Raw genomic sequence first — 24,199 nt, forward strand, 5'->3', positions numbered from 1 at the left:
TGTAAGGAATAAATATGTTGAGAAAGTTATACAACAAAGATGACTAAATTACCTAAAATCTTTCTGAAGAGTTTAAAATAGCTTTTGAAAATTCATAAAATATTCTTTTCACTGTTAAAAAAAAATGTGACCAAGTATATACTGAAGAAATTCACTTGTAAGGTGACAATTCTCTGAAGGTGCTCAGGGGGTGAGTTTCAAGATATCCAATAAGGGAGAATTCCAAAAGAATGGGAAAAATGACAGTATTTTTAGAAAAGAGAGAGAGTGACAGAGAGCAAGCAAGTGCTAGCTGGAGAGGACATTAACTGTTACTAAATCATTCTCATCTCTATAAAATATTTATGAGAATGGTTTCTGTATATATTGAAGGTATTCTTGATGAAAATGTAAAGGAAGTATGCAGGATTTTGCAATTTCTTACAGTAGGCAAACTGTGGAAAACTGTAAAGACTACAAGATCCTATTTGTTCATTATATAAAAAAAAAGCAGTCGATTATTAAAAAAAAAAACAAAACCCGTTAAGGACTTTCCTAGGAAAAAATGGCTCCCATGCACATGATAATAATACAAGATTCCCCAATAGATGTTACCATAGGGATAGTCTCTAATTATAACTACCAAATAACACATAAAGTAGGGAGATTCATGCTCACCAAATGTATCTGTCACTGAGTGTGGCTTGCACAGTCCAAAAGGAAGAGAGATTCCCTATAGATATAGTTGTAAGAATATATATTGGAGAGATCCCTGTCAATGAGATCATGGTTCCATCAAAGCAGCAAAGTTTAAAAAAAAAAAACAAACCCTCCAGTACTTCCCCTTAACAAAGGCTATCCCACTGAGTTAGTTCACCAATATATATGTCTCAGCCAGGCACTGTAGATGAACAATGAGATATATACAGAACTGAATATGCTAAAGAGTAAAGACAGATTACATGCAGAAAATTACAAAGTGCATACCAACATGCTCCACGGCACAAAAACCCATTTATTAAAAACATCAATTTCCTCTTTGTGATTATATGTGGCTACAAATCATACAGCACCTAAGCATTCCAAAGAATCAACATTTCAAATAACAAAAGAGCCAAAGAAGAAACACATGGAAGATGGAAGACTATAATATAAATTGCACACTGGCTTTGTTATAAAGTTGTATGAGCAGCATCACTGAAGGAAAATATGCTGTGAAAAGGAGGTGGACCCAATCATGTAGAAAGAGTTGGTCACTTGAACTTATTATATATTTAAAGACCTGGAGAAAAGCCTTTAGTAACCTGAATAGATTCTCCAGTGCCCTGGGTAAGAGAAAATGTAGGCAAGAATTACAGAAGATAAGAAAGAAGCTGGGGTGCAATCTGCACCAATGGAAATACTCACACTGATGAGATTGCTGATATATCAATATTTAGGTTGCAAAACCATTAATTATAACTTAACTAATTGAAATTAAAGTATTATGCTTAGTTCTAAGGGGTCCTCCTTTGGCAAAAAGAGAGATAACCTTTTAAAATAATTCATCCTTCTTCCAATGTTCCACACACAGACGGTAAAGCTCTATGCCAAAAAAATCAAGTAGGCTAGTCCTGATACCCCAGTGAAATTAAACTGATGATAGATAAAACACTGATTATAGCAGCATAGGGTCAATGTTAACTCATTAAAAATAAGCAAGAGTTTTGTTCAGAAAGCATAGTGGGACCAGAAAGTAGGGACCTTTTATTGTTGGGAATTATCTATCACTATTTTTTTTAAGGCAATTGGGGTTAAGTGATTTGCCCAGGGTCATGCAGCTAGTGTCAAGTGTTTGGTCTGAAGTCAAATTTGAACTCAGGTCCTCCTGACTTTCAGGGCTGGTGCCCTGTCTACTGTGCCACCTAGCTGCTCCCCAAACTTTTTTTTTTTGAGTAGTTGGGGTTAAGTGACTTGCCCAGGATCACACAGCTAGTAAGTATCAAGTATTTTTGGTCTGAGGCTGGATTTGAACTCAGGTACTCCTGACTACAGGGCTGGTGCTCTATCCACTGCGCCACCTAGCTGCCCCTACCTATCACTATTAGTATATGCCTAAAGCAGTTCTAATAAATGGAACTGAAAAAAGATTATATTCTGGAAAGTCACTAGGGATGGGCAGCAATGAACATATAAGAATTAATTATCAAAAGATAAACTAGAAAGTTAGTATACTTTAAGAGAGATGGCCATATGGACAGAGTAAACAAGAAGGAGGTGCTGGTGACAGTCTCTTAGCAGGAAAGAGAAAAGTAATCACAAGAACCACAAGAAGTGACTATTAATTGGGTTCTGCTTGAGATTGTGGATAATAATACTGCTAAGAATAATGGACATTTATGTAGCATTTTAAAGTTAGCAATACTGTTTTCACACATTATCTCATTTGGACCTTACAACAATCCCATGCAGGAAAAAATAGCTATGAATGTCTTCTAAATGCACTGGGGTCTGGAGAAAAAAAATCAGTGACGAGCTAGCTCATCAAAAGCAACTAGTTCTCTATTACATTGTACAAAAAGGGCAAGAAGCTCTCTACAAACCCTTGCTCAAAGGCTTCCAGGGCTGTTAACAGGAAAAGGGGTAAAAAAAATAACTACAAAGAAACAAGCAAAAATTTGACGTGAAAAACTGGTCACAAAAACTAGCAACAAGAATGAAAAGAATGAGGATTTCACTTCTAGCAAGTATGGCAGGCAAGAGAAACTCTGTAGGAGGACACAGAAAAAGCAATTCAATTCAATTCGTAACAAGCATTTTTTCAAATAGAGAAGGTGTCTAGACCAATAGAGGATGTATCCTGACTCTGAACAAGAAGCAACTTCTAGTGCCCCAGGCAATGATGATGTGCATCCAGAGGTACCACCAACAGAGTACACATCTAATAAAGGTCAGAGGAATAAAAAAGAAGTGGTTGATTACTCCCTGAAAAACAGTAAGTAAGCAAGGCAGCTATTTGTTAACCTGACAAAGAATGGAGAACTTAGCTATTTTTGGAGGGGGTACATCAAGGACATGACAAGAGTCCCCAAACATGGAATTCCTAGTGATTCAGATGGAGAAAAATAACTTTTCTCCAGGCTGTGCTCCTTATTCTGCAGATTTTCTCTATCATGTCACAAAAGCTTCCTCACTCTGGAAGTTCACTTTACATCCTGGGACTTTTCACACCAGAAAGTTATTCTGCCCCTGAGACTCTTTCCTCTGATTGAACGGTTCTGCCCAGGCAAGTATCTAGGTCACTTCTATCTTCATTCCTCTTCAGCACCCACTCCTGATTATCTGGACTTTCTCTATCATGCCCCCATGAGTACACACGTACACACACACACACACACACACACACACTACTACTACTACTACTACTACTGATAGAAGGGAAGAGCTTTAGAAAAGAAGGAGACATATGGGAATTGGACAACTCATTAGGACTTCCTGACCTAACAACAAAGGAATAATGGAATGCAATTAATGACAGATCATTAAAAAAATTATGGAATGTTGAGAATCTGATCAAATAGTCTATAAACTAAAGATGGTTGAGGATGGAAGAAAACTGCCTTTATACATCCATCAAGCAGATACCATAGAGAACAGCAGGTACAACAAAGTATGAAGAATAGTAGAAATAATCAGTAATTCACAGAAATATGTTCCCAAGAGAGTCAGTAATAGAAAATATTTTCTCAGATGTCTATACACACAAAGTTGTGTACCTAATAAGATGATAATGATAACAATTATATAATGCTTTAAGGTTTGCAAAGTGATTTATATACATTATCAAATACAAGGGATGGTTACATTGGCAGGAAGTAGGTTCCCCCCCTCACTTAAGATTTCCAGCAAAAAATGGATTGCCACTTTACAGATATGATGAAAAGTGAATTTTTGTTCAAGTAAAGACTGGAGTACATGGCTTTTGAGGATTCTTCAAATTCTGAGAATCTATAATTCTTTGACCTGTGACTAAAATATGGCTCTAGACGGGTATACCTTAATCAAAATGATGAGAATAGATAAAAAGAAGTATTGGAATAGCTTATCAAGAAGATATAAGGAAATCCAACAACCTGAAGTCAAGATCATAGTAGAGAGCACTTGGATGAGAATAAATGGAGGGAAAAACAGAAATAATACTGCTATGGAAATATATTAATGACTATTTGGACAGAGGAGGCAATTTATAGACCATTTTGGAAACATCACAACAATCTAGGCACCTATAATCTAAACTTTAACAAGTGAGGCAGGAATTCTCTGTCAAAAACAGAACTAATAAATACTTTAATAATTTCATTATTTTAAAAGTAAAAGAAGCAAACAAGAAGACTACTATTCCAGATCTGATTCTGATGAACAAGAAGAAATTTTATGGTGAAGTAGAAATAATGAGAAGGTAACAGAAGGCCCACCTTAGAATTTGTGGTAGAAAAGGAGAGAACCATGTATATATTCTGAAATATAACTTAACTGTCAGGTGAACTAATTTCAGGGTTCAGAGAAAAGACTGGAACAATCCAAGTGCCTAAAATTCAATTAGGAAAGCTGGCTCAAAAAGAAGGAGAAACTCCTAAGAATGAAATTCTTTGGACAAAAACAAAGATCACAAGTAGGAAAAGAAACCATATAGAGAAATTAATGGATATTCACAAAGGGCTCAACAATTTATGAAAGACATGCAGCCTCTGACACTTGACACTCACTGGCTGTGTGACTCTAGGCAAGTCACTTAACCCCAACTGCCTCACCAACAAAAAACAAAATAAAACAAAATCTTTAGTTCTGTAAGAACAATGTCAGATGCACTGAAGTTCAGAATGAACTGAGATTGATAATGAATTCTAAAAAATAAAAATAAAAAAGGGCTTTCTTTTTTAAAGTTATGTTGGGGACAGGATCACTTTTCAGAGTGGTAAAGGAGAAAACAGAGGGAAGGATCATTCAACTCTTTATTTTGCTTCTGTTTTCTCTGCCAAGGAGAATATTTGAAAAGTAAATGTTAACAAGAAATAGAAACCCTATATTACTGAGATGAATAAAAAAGCAACCAACAGACTCCAATAAGTTCAGATCACTGGACCTACATAATTGTCAATCCATTGTTAAATGGTCTTTGAAAGACAGTGGGGAGACCTCTGAGTCACGTGACCAAAGAAGATAGAGGATAAGCCATTTTCTCTGATCCTCACAACCTCTTCAAAACAGAAATGAGGTGGCAAAGGTTCTGTCTCTATTGATGTTGTCAGTTTTATTTCACATATAGCTGGGCAAAGTGGCACCCTATAATTGCTCTTATTTTTTCATTGGATGTGAATTTAACTTTTTCATTTCTGGTAATGGTAATTTGCTTTTCTTTTTTAAAGTCAAATTAGCTAATACATTATCTCTCTTACTTTCAATTTTATTAATTTCTTTGATTTTTCAGGATTTCTAGTTTGGTGTCTAATTAGGGAAAGGAGGTTACTCTGTTATTTTTCTAGTTTTTTTAGTTGCATGCCCAATTCATTGATCTGCTATTGATGAAAGATTTTAGAGATATAAACTTTCCCATAAGTATTACTTTGGAGGCATCTCACAAATTTTATGTGTTCTCAATGCTGTAATTATCTTTAATGAAATAATTGTGTCTATGATTTGTTCTCTGACTATGATGATTTGTTCAACACATTCTTTAGGATTAAGTCAGTGTTTAAATAATTTTATTCCTTGTTTCAAAGGTGCTTTATTGAAGGTAATTTTAATTGCATTTAAGATGCTTTAATATTTCTGCTTTTCTGCATTTTTGTAAGGTTTTTATGCCCTGCCCGATCAGTTTTCATGCAGGTGCCAGACACAAATGAGAATTAGGTACAATACTCTCTATGCCCATTAAATATTCTCTAGATGTATATCATACCTAACTTTTGTAAAATTCCAATCAGGTTTCGAACTTCTTTCATGCTTATTTTGTGGATCTATTTAGTTAGGTCTAAGAGGTAAAATTACCCCTTACTCTACTATTATAGCTTTACTGTCTATTTCTTTCTGTAACTGATTTAACTTTTTTTTTAAAATAAATTTAGATACTATGCTGTTTGGTGCACATATTTTAGTACTGATAACAATTCACTGCCTAGGATACCTTTTAGCAAAATGTCATTTCCCTGTTCCTCTTCTCTTACTTAGGTCTATTTTTGTTTTTTCTTTGTCTGAGAACATGAATGTACCCCCGCCACTTTAACTTTATCTGAAGTGTAACAGATTTTTCTTTCTAGCTCCTTATTTAATTCTATATCTTTCTGTGTCAAGTATGTTTGGTTTGTTTGTTTTTATTTTATTTTATTTTATTTTTTTCAGCCAAAGACAAGATTTATTAGAACATCTGCCATATTGGTCAGTCTCTTAAGGAGTCTGAACATTAGTGAGCAGTGGCTAGATTTTAAGAATCTCTCTTTTTTTTTTAACAATATATTCTGGTTGCCAATTCATTTTACGAATGAATTCATCCCAATCACTTTCACAGTTCTGATCGCTGTGTGTTTCCCTCAATCCTATTCTCTTAAACCACCCTCTCTTTATCCCTGCCCCCTCTTCAAAAGTCTGTTTTGCTTCTGACTAATGTCTCCTTTAATCTATCTGTTATTCTTCAGACACAGAAACCAAAAGGCTACTTTCGGTCATGCTGGGAAGCTGCCTCCTCTCTCATGGAGGAAACCCACGGAAGCCCCTTTTCCCGTTTATTCAGTTGTGGGATGGAAGAAATCACTTACTATGGTTTCACATTAGATTTCTTGCTCTTTATAAGATCTAGTACAAATTCTGAGTTTTTGCTTGAGTGGGTTTAAGGGAGCTGGACAGTAGGCCTCTATTAAGAATTAAGAAGTTTATGATCTAATGTGAAAGATATTTACACAAATAACTGTGATATAAACAAGGGAGTGTGAGAAAAATGCAAAGCAGAAATCTAGGCAAAAAAAACCCCAACAAACCCAAAACAACCCAACCCAACAACTATAAGCCATGTGAGGTGGGGAAAAGCACTTTCACCTTTGCTTGGGGGTGGGAAGAGGGAGAAAGAGGGGAGACAGATGATAGGGGAAGGCTTCATATAGAAGCTGGCCATATGGAATTGGGCCATAAAGAAAGGGACAAATATATAAAGGATATGTTGGGAGTCCCATGTCCTAGAAATGATATACACAAAGAAAACGGAGAATGTTCTGAGACCATGAGCTAGATAAAAGTCCAGTATGGCTAAATGCTTGTGCTGACCTACATGCAGGTGAGATGTGTAAGATAAACTCGGGAAGATCAGTTGTAATCCCCTGTGAAGGACCTTGAATGCCAGGACCAGAACTAGATAGACAGACAGATCGATAGATAGGTAGACAGACAGACAGACGCACAAGCAATGGGGAATTTCTGCAGAATTTTGAGTAAAGATGGAACATAATCAAAGCAGTAGCTTATTAGCAAGAATAACTGGCAGAAGAGAGATGTGAAGGATGGACTAAAGGGAGGAGCATCTAGAAGCAGAAACACCTGGGATAACAAGGCTATTAAAACAGTCTAAGTAAGAAGGAATAAGAGCTTAAACTACAGTAGTTGCTGTAAGAATGTAAGGAGAGAAAAAAAATTATATTGAGAATGTTATACACACTTCTGGTGTCTTACGTTTGAGTTTAGGTTTAACTTCTTACCTTTTCATATGCATACTGCTCCTGAAGCATTATGGGTAATCTTTCCAAGAAGGCTCTCATGCAGGGAGCCATGTTTAATCCCAAAACACCTTGCTGCTTCAAGGCAGTCCTACATGTTGCCAGAACATGATTGGCAGCTACCCATTCTGATGTGCAACTTACGACCAAAACATCCTGGTTAAAATATAATATGCACAGTTAATACGGAGAAGAAAAAATAAAGGTCTACTTCACTACTATCAGTTTGGAAACTTCTTTCAATGACTGAACGAAATATAAATAAAATGCAGTCTCAAACATACATATTTATTGTACATTCTGTTCTGCAATTTTACCTGCTATGAAATCTTACATTATGCTAAATATTTAGGGATGAAAAAACTAAGGAGATGATAAGCCTTAGTTAGGTACATTGACTACGTTTTTCTTCTTTGTTGTCGTTCATTTGTTCAGTTGTGTCTGACTCTTCATGACCCCATGAACCATAGCACACTAGGCTCTTCTATCCTTAGCTATCTACCAAACTCTTTCCAAGCGCGTGGTCATTGCTTCCATGACACTACTCATCTCATTCTCTGCTGTTCCCTTCTCCTTTTGCCTTCAATCCGTCTGAATATCAAGGTCTTATCCAATGAGTCCTGTCTTCTCATTATGTGGCCAAAGTATTTAAGCTTCAGCTTCTGTATATGTCCTTCCAATGAGTAGTCTGAATTTAATTTGTTTAAGTATTGACTCATTTATCTCTGTGCTGTCCAAGAGACTCTCAAAAGTCTTTTCCAACACCACAAATGTAAAGCATTGATTCTGTAGCACTATAAAGTCCAACTCTTACAGACATATATTACTACTAGAAAAACCATAGCTTTGACTATACAGACCTATTTTGGAAAGGTAATGTCTCTGCTTTTTAGTATGCTGTACAGATTTGCCATAGCTTTCCTTTCAAGGAGCAAATGTCTTTTAGAATGAATTTATAATGAATTTGATCTTTTAAAAAGAGCTACTTGCCTACTGGTTAGGCTTCATTAAATTCATTAAGATTCACAAAATCCAGCATCTTTCAAAATTCTCTTATGTCCACTAGAACCCAGGAAGAAGCTATGTTTCCTTCTTCTACTTCTAGAGCAGGCTGAATTAAAAGCAAATACAGCTCCAACTTCTGCCCTCCACTTAAAAACCACTTGTTACATGTAGTGGAGTGGTTGTATTGTGTGTAATTCTCACTTGAACATACTTCCTCAAAAAAAAAAAAAAAAACAAACCCAAAACTTAAGCAGCTTCAAAACAATAATATATGTAGTAACTCTATCACAGAATATTTTACAATAGAAGGTAATAACTTTACTAACATTAAACTTGCAAACTAAAATATAGTCTTCATAGGTACTTTTTTCAGGATAAATAATCTGACCTAGTTTGGTACAATCTTAAAATATTCATTAGGGAGTCAATAAGCTAATCTTTCCTGATTTACATTAAAATAAAATAACTTGACAACAAAATGGAGGCAATGTGATAAGACCAGGAATGAATGAGAGTCAAAAGACTTCATTTCTGGTCTTGTCTCTACTGCTATCAAGGTATGATTTTAAACAAATCATGTGATCTTTCTAGGTTTGCTTGAGATATAAACTGAAGACGACCCATGAGTTCCCTTCATCTCTGTACTCTTTGATTCTCTGTAACGATAAAGTTACCTTTGATCTGTTAGAGCAAGCAGCTACTCCAACATCAGGAATCCACACTGCAGTCTGAATCGCTCCAGATCCTATCACAACAGTTTGCAATATTGAACCATCCTGAAATGAAGTAAATTTATATTTTAATTCTTAATGATAATTCAACATGCCAGTATCTAGTTCCATAACTACATCCTAAATAACCAACCCTTCAAACATATATGCATCTTTGTCCACTGTGTGTATTTCACTAACTCATATCACCCAAGTTAGTCTTCAAAGTATTTCTGACCTACCGAAACAATCAAGGACAGAAGACTCTAAAAATAAATTTTATCTTCAAAATAAGATATATTGGTATTGCCTGGGCTCATTTAAAGATAATTATTTAAGCAAATATAAAAATTACATTTTTTAATAAAATGTATGCCCTTACCCTTAAAGACCAAATGTTCATAAGTCCACCAAGTCCACCAGATACCAACGCTAAACCATCAGAACTGAAGGCAACTGTACGAACAGGAGTGATGTGCCCTTTCAACTGATAAACACACTTGGCACCTGCAGATTTTCTGTAGTTATCCTGTAATTCATTTTCACAATTACAGATCTTGAAATAAAAATAGTATTCACAAATCCTAAGCTCAGTGATTATAATTATTTTCCTATTTGTGTACTAATAAGCAACTGAAAACAAGAAGACAAACAGCACTTCTTTTTTAGTATAATTGCATAAACTATTAAAGTATAACTTCCCTGTAACTGAAATCAGACTTAGGTCTTTTAAAACACAAATTGTGTTTTTTCAATTAATTAATTAAATTTTAATTATTTTATGTGTATAATTATTAATTAAATTAAAACACAAATGAAAGAAGTTAAAGAAGTTTTCAGAATTGTTCTATTTCAGTCTTTTAAAAACACAGACCTACATTCAGAGAGTACTAGACTAAATCAGGAGATGCTGGCAGTGGCCTGACTCTGCCACTATTTGACACTGAATCTCTCTCTGGCTTCCTTCAACTTCCTTGAAGAAATTAGTATATTGGACTAAATGAAGGCTCATGGTTTTTTCAGAGCCAATATTTTATGATCCTATGATTCAATTTCAATACAATTCGATGTTAATTAGCAAGACTAGATACTAGCAAAACTGTGAAGGAAACCAGATTTGTCTTTAGTTGATTCCTACTTTTTTGGTAGCTTTCACTCCATTTGAGTGGTTGCTCTTCCCCATCAGGCTGTTCCTTCTCTGTGTTCAGGGAGGAAAGTCTGTGCTGAATTCATTCACATGCAAATATTAGAGATTCAATTTATTATGCATTCCAGAAGGAACTGTATCTTGGAGCCAAGGATGAGGTCAATATAAAGAACTAAGTCTCTAACAGAAGAACTTCAGACATCAGGTGGAGGAGGAAGGTGCCACTTTCTTGGCACCATTCAAATAATACCATAAAATTTTCTAATTCCATCCAACAAAAGGCCAACTTTGCCCGTATAAGCAGAACCAATCATCACCAACAAATATTTACATAAAAATCACTGGGTACAGCATGGTATGTTACTCCCACTAAAACACACACACACACACACACACACACACACACACACACACAATGTAGAATGACTTTATAATGAAATAAATCAACTTTAAAGCAAATAAATTCAATTATAGTTCACTCAGGTCAAAAGTTCTAATGATCATTTAAAATCCTCTAAATTATCTTTTATTTTTGGCATATGCCTGACAGGGTCAAACAGCCTAAACCCTTTTCAACAAGTCTTACAACACACTGAATATTTACCTTGCTGTTTGATTCTTGTTCCCACCATTCTTCAGAACTAGTTAAGCTAGACTGTAATATATTCAATGCATCTTGGGAAACACGCCACACACACACTAAACCATTCTGACAACCACTAAAAGAAAAGACAGATCACACAAAAACAGAATATATATCAATGTATAAGTGTATATTTCAAAAAGCATATTATTTATGATAATACCAACAAAAATATTATTCAATATTTTCACATAGTATACATTATATATCATTCCTAAATAACATATGTGTATGTTGGGGGGACTCTGGTCCTGTGATTTCATTGCTATAAGGAACTCCTAGTAAGGAAACTTCCTCTATCAATGCAGAATGGTAGCTATTTTACAACATATACTGGAGAGTTACCTGGAATACTGAGAATTTTAGGAGATCATTCAGGGTCCCCCAGGCAAACGCATTAGAGATATTACTTGAATCCAGATCTAGTTCCAAGGATGATTCTAGATCTACTATTATATCATGCTATGTAAATAATGTGTCCCATAATTTTAGTCGGTATTTCTTCACTTCTCTACAATGTACCTATGCACCTCATTGTTTCCACACTACAGGCAGACATTTCATTGAGTGAATTCAAAAAATTCAAAATTGAATACTGGCTACAAGATAAGAGAATGGTAACATACGTAGCAATCAATAATTGCAACTTGGGTCCTTTCCCTGGAAGGCTGCACCAGGCAATGCCATTCACAATAGACGAATGTGGAAGTGAGTATAAACATCTCCAACAACCTGCTACGGGCCCCCAAAGCTTCACATTTTCTTCTTTGGCACATGTCATAAGAATATGACCAGTTGGATCCCACTTCATAGCAACAAGAGTGTCCTTAAAAATGGAAAGGAAAAAAGGAAATTTAAGAAAACATCTCTTTTCATAAGGCCTTTTAAACAATAAGGAAGCATATAAGTGATTTATATTTCACAAGTTTCTGCATTCAAAACAAAAAGAGCTCATAATCAGTAGACCTTGTCTTTCAATGAATACAACCTATATTTTTGCTACTTAATTACTTTGAAATCAAAACCTTGCACAAGTGTTGTCACTTGTGTGCATAGATTTTACCAAATCATTAAATTTCAATTAAGCGCTGAAGGTCTTGAAGAGCTGTATACTGTTTTAAAATATCTGTCTATCCAAACACAAAAATTTTAAGATACCATCATTTTAATCAGTGAAAATGAGAACAGCTGAAAAATCTGCAAAAATGGCTAACCTTGTGTGCATCAACCAGAATAATGCCTCCTTTTTCAAGTGGTTCCTTCATTCCTAACAACAATTTACCATCAAAATATCCCACTGCAAAAGGTCTATCTTCACTGAACCAGGCAATGCAGGTAACAGATACTAGAGAATAGAGCAAATAAACTAGATTAGTTGGTCACAATTTAATAGAAAGTGATAATACATACAATGATTTAAATCAATGAAGTGAATAATAAAGGTAATCTCTCCAAATTCTTTTGAATGCATTTACACTAAATGTTGATCAAAGATAATAACTGTGCTACCCCCACATCCAATTCTGGTACCTTTTAAGTACTATTCACAAGTGATAAGAATAACCTCATTCCAGGCTTTCCTTCTATTCTGGATATTTATTAGAAAACAGTAACAATCCTAACAAGTACCTTCTCTGATTTTACCCCCACTCTACCCTGCTTTTTCATCGCTGTTATATCCTAAAGGGGAGAACCAAATATCCTAAGTCAATGTAAGTGTTTAGCATGGGGACCAAGAAGTTAGTGCAAGGGGTCCACAAATACACATGTGCCCCAAATACTGTCATTCTAATTTTTATTTAACTGCAAAAAATACTGTTTGATTTAATATAAGAAGCAAACCTCCTTCTATAAACTAAGTATCTCAAATACATATGCACTGGCATGTGTGAAGCCACTGTTGTTATTGATTAAATACTAACTTTTCAAAACTGCTACTGAATAGATAGCTTTGATTCATTATATATTTTCTCATTCAACCAAATGAATATATTACTATCATGTATGGGAACCCAAACATTTCTTTCATTAAAAAGAGATCCTCATATTTGAAAAGGCTGGCAATAAGTGACCTAAGTCATAAAACAAAACATGCAGATATTTTTATATCACATTACATGTATTCTGTTCTCTATTTGTCCAAAATACCCTATTGGAATGTGTTTGGTCATCAAATGCTTATTAGTGGATCTTAAAATAAAAGTTCTCTGAGAGCAGATAGTTTTAAATAAACCTCTAATACCCTTTTCTAAGTGGCCAATTGGTGGTAATGGGATTTCCATAAATAAAGTAGTGAAAAAGACTAGCTCTCCACTGTCCTTTTTAAGCACTGGAAATCAGGATGCTTGGATCTGAGACTCTGACTATACTATGTGACTATGGACAATTCCTAGTCTCCCTAAGCTACTCAGCTTCCTAATCTTCAAAATAGGAATTAAAAATACTGCTACTACCCACTTCAAAAGGCTGTTGGGGAAAAAATGTTTAGTAAAGCATAAAGCACAATACAAAGGTGATCTATTATTTGTTTGCAAATACTGAATTCTAAAGGGAAAGCAGGAAATGCCCTTGCCTTTATACCTCTGGCTACTTTTCTGGAAAGCTCAACCTTCAGACAGGTGAGTCTTGGAGCCTGTTTCAACTCCTAGGTCATTCACACAAAATATCAGTAACATTCATATTAGACCACTATTCTCCCTTCTTTTTCAGGTAAAAATCACTTTTCAAGTAGTAACCAATTCAAATGAAGCACCAACTTGACCTAGGGAAAAATCCATTTTGAAGGCAGACATAATAATGTTAAATTTATGATTAAACTATCAAAGTCCCATAGTCAGAAATCATCTCTTACCATCCTTTCGATAACAATGTTCCAACTCCTTTCGATGCATGGTTGACACATCTACAACTTCAATTAGCCCAAGAGATCCATCCATACGTCCCACTAACAATAATTCTGGAGAATCTGATGACCATGTTGCAGTTGGACACTCTTCTGGCCAAGCCAGAGCAGATACCCAATGTGGCTGAGTATCTACTAATGCTTTTCCTCCTAAGAGAAAGAAATATTAACTAGTACTACTTAGTTCTTATGTAGTTTTAAAATGTCAAATCATTTCACAGCCCATTAAAGTGTGAAAGCAATCAGATCTTACAGAATTAATTTTACCATGATTCCTTTTATATTACATAACATTTTACAGGGAACTAGATGGCACAGTAAATAGAATTCTGGACTTACCCCACATCATATTGTTATTGTGAGGACCAAAGGAGATCACTTATAAGAGAATGCTCTGCAAACCTTAAAGTACTACATAAATGCCAGTTATTATTATAATTATTATTATCATCACTACGACCTACTATTATATGTATAGGAGTTCATCTTCATCATTAAAACTGGAAATTCTGTTTTGCTGATTGGAAATGATAGCAAAATAATATTTCGTAATAGAGGTAGCAAGGGGTACTATTATTATATTACTATATGAACCATATGGGCTTTCCAGGGCACAGCAGATTCAAAGCACCAAGTTGGTACGTAGGAAAAGCTAAGCCAGAGAAACTGCTTCAGAGGCAGGTATCCTGACAGATCATCAGTGGATGATCTAAAGGAAGAGGCAGAGAATAAAGGAAGACAAACGCTATACAGTTTTGGACTTTTAATTGGGATGATAAATCTTCCTGAGTTATTTAAGCATACTACCATATTATGAAATCGTACAATAGATATTCACAATGTAATCAAGAAAAGCTTAAATTATATTCAATATATTTTATTAAATGATATGTTCTGTTGTTCAGTCACATCTATCTCTTTGTGACCCTATTTGGGGTTTTTTTTGGGGGGGGGCAAAGATACTAGACTAGTTTGCCATTTCCTTCTCCAGTTCATTTTACAGATGAGAAACTGAGGCAAACAGGGTTAAGTGACTTGCCTGGGGTCACACAACCAGTAAGTGTTCAAAGCTGGATTTAAATTCAGGTCCTCCTGACTACAAAGCCAGCACTCTATCCACTGTGCCATCTAGCTGCCCCAATATATTCTACATAATACTTTTAAAATAACAGATTATTTTTAATAAAATACAGTGTGTTATATATTGGGCTAAACTGAAAAAGCTAAAATGTAGTAGGAAAAAAGGTAAAGTCTTCTGTTTGGGTTCAAAGAGACATCTCAAGTACAAGATAGGGGAGTGAGAAGACACAGCTAGACAACACAGTTTGAAAATGAAGTGGGATTTTTGGGGACTACAAGCTCAATATGGATTAACAGTATAACACGGCACAGAAAGAAAACTAATGTGATCTTAAGCTGCATTAAAGAGGTATTCCATCCAGGAAAGTGACAGTCTTGTATTATGTACTAGGTCAGACCACATAAGTGTTCAGTTCCGAGTATTACATTTTAAGTAGCACATTAATTAGTTGGAGAGAATCCAGAAAAGAGTACATATAGGAAGACTGCTTGAAGAAGTAGGTATATTCAACTTAGAGAGTGAAGACTTAAGATGACACAGCCTGAAAGCTGTCCTCAATGAGTACACGAAGGGCAGGCTATCAAGTGGGAAAAGGATTGTCTTGGTTCTTTTCAGCCCTACGGAGCAAACTGGAAGCAATGGTTGGAAGTTACTAAGAGATCAATTTAGGCTTCATGTATAAAGGAAATTTTCCTAATGATTATGGCAATTCAAAAGCAGAAGGGAGATAGTAGACTCACTGGACTTCCTTAAATGTTGTAGACATGATTCTTATTCAGTTATGAGTTGGACTAGATGGTCACTGGGTTCCCTTCCAACTTCGAAATTCTATGATTCCATATAGAATACTAATATGATAAAAATGATACTTTCAGAAAGAAAAGAGACAATGTAGTATATCTGTAAATAAGTATACAAATGCACATACATCTGCATGTATATCTATATGGGGCACTTTCTTTCCTAATTGTTAGAGTGAATATACTTTGATATTTAATAAATCTGTGATTTAGTTGGTATGGGTACTTCCTCCACGAATAGAGATCAGAACACCTCCTATGCCTTTATAAATAACTTCATGAGTTGTTGTGACAAAATAATTTATCACCCAGTGACCAGCCTTCTGAAGGGGAATGAACTTTTGCAAACTCAGATAGGCTGGTTTTGAGACAACAGTTTATTTTTGAGGCTCTGCTTAAAGACTTCTGAGATCAGTAGGAACCACTAGAACTACGCATCCTGTTGGCATAACCTTCTGGATCTGAAGTTTACAATGATGCCAACAATGACCCATCAAAGGTCATTGAGTGGACATAATAAATATTATGTCCTATGTCCTATACTATGGTGGACATAAAAAAATAACACAAAATATTGAGTTTTCTATACTAAAAATAAGACAAACTTCAATGCAAACCAATAGATCATTAAGTGCCAATGACATCCCACATATGATGTTATGTTCTGGTAATACAGAGACAAAAATAAAATAATCCCTGCCTTGACATTCTACTGGGGAGGAGGGGAAACATGGGATAAAACCCATACGCAGACAAGCACGATGTAGAGTAATTTGAGAAGGGAGACCACATTACCAACTGGGAGGAATCAAGGAAGGCCTTACAGACAAAGAGTCACCTACCATAAACATGCAGAACTGACCTTATCATCTATACTAAGGTAGTGTTCAATTTAACACATGTTTATAAAACGCCTATTATATGTGTGGCAACTGCAAACAAATTCTCTTTACAATCTCTCCTAACCCTAACCTCCAACTAGGAAACAAACAGAACTCTTAGCTTGATGGGAACTACTGGATTAGTTATAACGATTAGACTGGAAATTCTGTGAAATAGTTTATTTTATTTGTAAGTACTTGAATGTATCCAGGCTATGCAAGAGCTTTAACCTTAAGGTGTTAAGTTTTTTTTGTTTATATGTTTTCAAAGGTATTGATGTTTGGACTAAAAAACAAAGAAAAATGAATGGTATACACCAGGAGTGGGGAACCAGCAGCCTTGAAGCCACATGTGGCCTTCTAGGTCCTTGGGTGCAGCCTTCTGACTGAGTCCAAGTTTTCAAGAACAAAACCTTTTATTAAGGGGATTTGTTCTGTGAAGTTTGGACTCAGTCAAAGGGCCACAACTTGAGGACCTACAGGGCCACATGTGACTTGAGGTCACAGGTTCTCCACCCCTGGCACTATACACAATTGGCTTTAACATGACAGTTGTATACTTGTTCTATATTCATAGTCTATTAGGGATTTAAAGAATTATGTTTGTATAGAAAAAAGCATCTGTGTCAAACAAAAATTATATACATATCTTACCATTAACTTGCCAAATATTCACCATCTTTTCTAAAGCACCAGCTAGATATTTGCCACTGATACTCCAAGAGACAGGTGAGAAGCTTGGATCACTAGGTGATCCCAGGCTTTCCTCTGATTCGCTTTCCCTAAAATATAAGAGGTAATATGTATAAATCTCTGGAGTTAGCTATTCTTTAACCCCATTCTTATTAAAAGTCATATTAAACCCCTCAAACAAAATGATGGGCTTCATATATTTATGTCCAGTTAATCATGAAGGCATAAGTTACAAGGACAGCAAGTTTATCCGAGTTCTACAATCTCTTGTATCTAACACTTAAGAAATTTATAAACCTAAAAAAAATAGTGATACTACATTCAGAGAGAGAAAGCATTGCTCAGTTGTAAGGGTTCTCAATATGGGATGTAAGAACCTTTTTTTTAAAAATTTTGATAACTGTCTTTCAATATAATTTGTTTCCTTTGCAATCTTATATGTTTAATTTTATGCACTTAAAAACATTCTGAGAAGAGATTTTTACCGGATTTCACTTATACCAAAATAGTCCATGACACAAGATTAAGAACCCAAGGCTTGGTGGACAGCATTCTAGCCTGGAGTCAGGGTTCAAATCCTGCCTCTGATAACATACAGCTGGGTGACTATGGGTAAAACCCTTAACCTCTCTGTGTCATGTAACCCTTAAGGATGCTAAATTAAATTTCGGATCTTCATCTGTGAAGGAAATTACCACATAAAGAGAACTTACACTGATGAAATCCCAAGTCTAGACTACCTTCCCCTTTCTTGCCATGATATTCAATATTCAATTTATATAAAGAAAACAATTCACTAACCAAAAGTATACTGATTTCTCAAAGATTATGTATATGAGATCCAGAGCTCATTATTTCCCACTTACTAAATCCCCTAGGGAAGTCATAATCCCATAACCATCTATCTCTGTCGACTGTTAGAATATATACAGGATATTCAATTCTGCTTTATGAATCACTAAACATATGAGAAACCGTGTAGTACAGTGGATAAAGATCTGTCCTTGCAGTTGGAAAGACCTAGGCCCAAATTTCACCTCTGACATTTAATGACCATGTGACCCAGAACAAATTCCTCATCTTTTCATGCCCTAGGCCAGAGGTATCAAATTCATGCATAACTCCCTAGTGCTGCCAGTGTCTGAACTGACAGAGGAAGTTTCTTCACTGGGAGTTCACTATACCAATGAAATCACAGGTCTGGTTCCCCCACCCCATATGTATGTATATATGTGTATATATGCATATGTGTATGTATAGAAACTAAAGTAAAAATGATTAAAATAGATACAATTCTTAAATCATTTATAAAGAACTACGAACCAACAATACACTTCAAGTATGATGCATTAAACACTTGAACATTTTGCCAGTATGATAAGTCTCAGCTTAACCACAAATAAATTCAAATTCATCACTTTTTAAAAAATGTATATATTCTGTGCTACTTTAATAGAAATTAAAGGCATTTCTTATTGGAGATAAAGTATAATTTTGCTGAAGACATGGGAAAAATCAACATCTTTAGTGCATCTTTCCTCTTTTATTTAATTAAAAAAGGCAAAGTAATATACATTTGGGATAATTGTATGTATATAATTATTCTAAAGTTGAATGTTTGTGTTAAAACTCACAATCTGTTGAATACACAGGTTTGTTGTAGTGAATATTGTTTCTTGGTAACATTCCAAACCCTTATGGTACCATCATTGCCACTGGTTGCTAGAAGTCCTTTTTTATTACACCAAACACATGTCATTACCTAAAGAATTTGAAAAAAGATGAGTCCAAAGTCATCTGAAAGAAGAGGGGAAAATTCCCATGGCAATGTAAAAGGAAAGAAAACTTACCACTTCTGCAATGCAATTTGTATAATCTTATTCCTTCCAAAACATGTTATAAATCACACTTGTGATTATTTGGAGTATGAATTAGCATACTGTAATTTCCAAAAAGTAATGAATATTCTGGTGTTGTGAGAGATGTTTAAAGTTTGACTTGAAAATTAATAAGCTTCACTAAACATGTTAAAATGTTAAAAAAAAAACAGATTTTAAAATTCTTTCAAACAAATGGATAATGAGAAGGGTTTTTTTTACCCCTTTTGTTCTTAATTTTAAAGGGGGGAGGGTACAGTCAGACTCCACTTTCTACAATACTTTTTATAACTATTGAGGAGGCCAAAAGTTAGGAGGAAAGAATAAGGTTATTATTTTGTGAATATTTTCCCTAGGAACTTTCTCCTACTCAAATCTCATTTTTCTATTTGAGCAACACCACGTCTACACAGACCTATTTAAAGCTGAGAGCTTGCAATTATCGGAGAAATCTAAGTAATTCAGACTTTTAAAATGGAAAGACTGTACAGTACTTAAATATTGAGTTTTATGTTAGAGAAATTAGCTTTATATTTTAGAAACATTTTTAGAATCATTTGGGACACTCAAAATCCATTACTGATAAATCACAAAAGTCAGCATGCTACAGCAGAAATAACATGAAATCTACAGTTAGAGGACCTCCCATGGGACCATGGTCAAGTCACTTAACCACACTCGGCTTCAGTTTCCTCATCTGTAGAATGAGAAAGTTGGACTAGAGCATCTCTACGGTCTTTTACAGCTCTAAGTTTATGGGCCATGACAATACATACCCTATTCTGATGAGCCTCCAACTTTATAAAGAAGCATTTCCTCAGATCTCCTCCAATGTCAGCCAATGTCTGAGGACTAGTTTGGTTGTCTCGATCATGTGCAGCAAGTGTCCGCACAAGTTGCTGAGCAGCCCACTGTCTATGCTGTGAGGACAACCTTGAAGAGAGGCAGCAAGCTGCCAGTGCATTAGCCAGCTCCAGAGGGCCTACAGCAGAAGGATCATAGGAAGGATGGGCATACAATTGGGCAATTAAACCTGCTTAAACAAAACAGTGAAATGATGCCCAGATGAGAGTTTGCAGTACTGAACAAGCAAAAGTGGCATAACCCACATCTTCCCAGAAAAAATTTTTATAAGAGAAATTTTATAAATATGTATCAAAAGTGCAATGTTAATTTCAAAGCAAATACAAAAGGAAAATGGAGTCATTATATTTTCACACTTCATATAAAATATACTTAAGTCTTTACCCTGAGCAAAGTACAGATAGAGGTCATCAGAAATCCTACAGAAGGTTGGAAGTAGTATCTACTAAGATTATGCTGGCCTTAGCTTTTGAAGCTCCAAAATTATCCCATCGACCCACTGAAGAACTGGGAAGTCAGGTTGGAAGAGCAAATTTTTCTTGTTCAAAAAGTATTACTAACACTCAGACCTGAAAATGGATTAGGAGGACCAAGAAGATAAAAAGTAGGATATAAAGAATTCTGAGCTATTTCCAAGTTTTACATTAGGCCAATTAAACATAAAGAAAAAATAACACTTTCCTTTTCTAAACACAATTATGCAGAAAAAAAAATTGTAGCTCTCAAACTACCTTCAGCAATAAATTAAGACTAAAAATATGGCTTTATCTTCTAATTTTCCTTGCACAAGCATACATATACTCGGGCATTTATTTTATGTACCCTTCTACCTCCCCAAAAAATTTCCTAAGTTATATAATACAAAATATGCAAAAATTCAGATTTTATAATGAAACAGGTGACAAAACATGTAAAAAAACAGATTTTATCATGAATTAAGATGATTGAACTATATATAAAGCCTACCTTTCTTTTCAATTTCTGCTTTATCATAGTTAGGCCTCAGTTTGGCTCCTTTGTCTGCCAACAATGCCACAAGGGCCTGAGTTACTACAAAGTTGGGAGAAGTCACAAGCTTGTTTTCTTCAGCAATTCCTCGGAGAAAGCTGGGCAGAAATTTGAGCTGAATTGGATCATCAACTGTAGTTAAATTAACACCTGTTGCAGCAGAAATCAAGTTCTAAGGAGACAATCAAGACAACATTTTTCAAATTTTTTAAAAATTAGGATAAAAGATAATTTCCTATTCAATGATTTTCAAGAGCAATGCTGGGCTAAGACAGAGAGAGTAGGGAGGGGGGACTGTGTGTGGGAAGAGGTGAGAAGCAAATAGATGAATGTGGATGAAATCCATCTACCTGCGTACACAACTGTACCAGCAGCTTTGCAGCACTAGGAGTATTGGATGCCAGACAGCCCACAGCTGTGCTTAAATAGGCTAGACATGATATTGGCTTGTTGTTCTTGCTATGAACTCCTCGAGAACGTTCTGAGGAAGAAGCAATAGAGGAAGGACTCGTAGAGAGGCCAGCTCTCCCTGCTGCAGCTAAGCACATTAATCGAACCAGAGTTCGGATATCTGTTAAACCCAAGGATTCAAGGCCAGCAGCAAGACTACAACTGGAACCACTGTTAAAAAATGAAAAACAGGAAAAAGAAGTTGTTAGATTTATAAGAAATGATTTGAAAACCCGCATTACATGCATTACAGGTAGCAATAAAAATAAAAGATAAGCTGCATTAGCATGTTGTCATTAGCACAAGACGTTAATTTTTTGTCATTACGTTGTTTTATTTTGAGTCTTTTTACTTCAATTGATCTTCAGTTTAATTACTGTATTTTGTGCCTTATAAGTATTTTTGCTATTTGTAATTCTTTTCCCCCCACTATTTTGTCAATATACTATGTCAATAAAGGGCCACTAGATGAACCATGTTAACTTAAATCTTTGAGTTGCTTCAACCAAACATTGGCTTATTCAGTCAATTAACCTGCTTGACAATTTTTCCCAACAAACTGATTTTACTAAATCAAAAACAGTGAATATGTTTGTGTTTACCACAGTGCATATTACAGTCTAGCCTATAATATGGACTTATATATCTTGACTCTATGAGTAGTAGATGAATTTATAGGTAAACTATGAATTTAAATGTATCCCCCTAGCAGAATGGCTAGATTCCATAATTTAAAAACTTTTAATTTACCCAGGAACTCAAACTATACCATGCCACTATTCCAATGACGATTCACATATAAAGTTAAACAGGACACAAAAACTGACACTCACCTGACAGAAAGCAGGGAAAGTGCCCTCATAACCATCGTTCGTGCTAGAAGAACCTGAGCTGCTGCAGTCACTCTTCTTAAAGCCATTACACGATCATGTGGATTCGCCAGAGCAGCAGCTTGCTCTCCTAATGTGATTCTACCTGAAGAACTTTTTTCTACAGAGCCATGGCAACCTGTAGAACACAAAACCCCAGTTATTTCTGAATAAGCAAGCAAGAAAAATATCTTGGCTTTTCCCTGCTATACTAGCATCAAATGCCATAATTAAAGCACGTTTGGATCCACCAATTCAGGGCAGATTTTTATACGAGCGAAAAACAGCAATACTAATTTATTCATTAGACAAGCCTTTATTAGGTACCTATTATGCGCCAGATACTTTGCTAGGAGTTAAGGATAAAAGAGCTAAGAATGAAATAGTTCCCACTCTTATAGAGCTCACATTCAATTTTTTAAAAAAAGTAAATACAAAATAATTTCTGAGGGAGGAGAGAACTAGAAACTAAGGGGGCCAAGAAATGCCTTGTTTGGGAGGTTGCATTTGAGCTGAGTCTTTTTTTTTTTTTTTTTGGTGAGGCAATCGAGGTTAAGTGACTTGCCCAGGGTCACACAGCTAGCACGTGTCAAGTGTCTGAGGCTGGATTTGAACTCAGGTCCTCCTGACTCCAAGGCCAGAACTCTATCCACTGCGCCACCTAGCTGCCCCAAGCTGAGTCTTGAAACAAGTCAAAAATCAAGAGTCAATGTATTTTAGGTACAAGAAATAGCCAATGCAGGTCAAAATTCATTTTCACTCTTAATTCTTGAAATTGTGTTGTATTTAATACCACTTGAAATGGACTACTGGAAGGGATAGTAATCTCCAGTAAACAGTTTTTCTTTACGATAGTATTTACTCTAGTTTTTTGCATGTGTATCTATTTCCATTAACCTTTCTTTTCTTCATGTCTCCTGTATGTCCTATACCCAAATAGAAATGAGAAAGGCAGTATTTTATATGGACCATTTCCATTTTCCATTACCCCAGGAAAAAAAAATCAAGTTCTTGTACGCTAAAATGTTGATGACTGGGATAGAACACTACTAGGCCTCTGACTTGTTAAGAAAAACAAAAAAACAAAAATTACTGTTACTATATTGTAATCCTGTGAGTGTTTGTTTGTCCAAGAAAGGACAATCAGTATTAGCACTCTGAGTCTATGTATTTAAGTTTACCTATTTGCATCAGAGTCTCTTCCATACTGTTGGTGGCAGTAACCATTGCCACGGATGCACCAAGTGGATCACTATCAGGGAACTGAACTGGCTCTGGTACAATACGCCGGTCATTTAAACCTAATGGGCCAGCAAGCAATTCAAATTCTTCTTCACCAGTAAGTTTGTCATCCTCATCAACATCCAGCATGTCCCAGTCTTCTATAATTTAAGTAAATAACAAATGGTGGGAATATATACACAAAACATAAGGCTTGGCATCCAGTTAGACGATATGATGTGACAGTTGACAGACCCAGATTTTCAAAGCTGCATTCGCTAAAAGAAATACTACCAAACAAACAAGAATGGTGCTATCTCATGGTGATAT

General features: G+C 35.4%; 1 protein-coding gene across 1 annotated transcript in view; it reads right to left on the bottom strand.

Moving 5' to 3' along the window:
• Positions 1–24,199, bottom strand: part of HERC1 (HECT and RLD domain containing E3 ubiquitin protein ligase family member 1) — a 193,823-nt gene that overhangs the window by 29,670 nt on the left and 139,954 nt on the right. The window contains exons 46-59 of the mRNA XM_027851988.1: positions 23,830–24,030; positions 22,613–22,787; positions 21,680–21,950; positions 21,288–21,501; positions 20,234–20,439; positions 19,215–19,342; positions 17,542–17,669; positions 14,075–14,275; positions 12,438–12,568; positions 11,850–12,049; positions 11,185–11,299; positions 9,816–9,962; positions 9,398–9,499; positions 7,701–7,874 (exon numbers count right to left, since the gene is read on the bottom strand). Of these exons, the coding sequence (XP_027707789.1) occupies positions 7,701–7,874; positions 9,398–9,499; positions 9,816–9,962; positions 11,185–11,299; positions 11,850–12,049; positions 12,438–12,568; positions 14,075–14,275; positions 17,542–17,669; positions 19,215–19,342; positions 20,234–20,439; positions 21,288–21,501; positions 21,680–21,950; positions 22,613–22,787; positions 23,830–24,030 (2,393 nt within the window). The remainder of the gene's footprint in view (positions 1–7,700; positions 7,875–9,397; positions 9,500–9,815; positions 9,963–11,184; positions 11,300–11,849; positions 12,050–12,437; positions 12,569–14,074; positions 14,276–17,541; positions 17,670–19,214; positions 19,343–20,233; positions 20,440–21,287; positions 21,502–21,679; positions 21,951–22,612; positions 22,788–23,829; positions 24,031–24,199) is intronic.

The sequence above is a fragment of the Vombatus ursinus genome, unplaced genomic scaffold, assembly GCF_900497805.2.
Source record: "Vombatus ursinus unplaced genomic scaffold, bare-nosed wombat genome assembly UNPS02009205.1, whole genome shotgun sequence".
NCBI lineage: Eukaryota > Metazoa > Chordata > Mammalia > Diprotodontia > Vombatidae > Vombatus > Vombatus ursinus.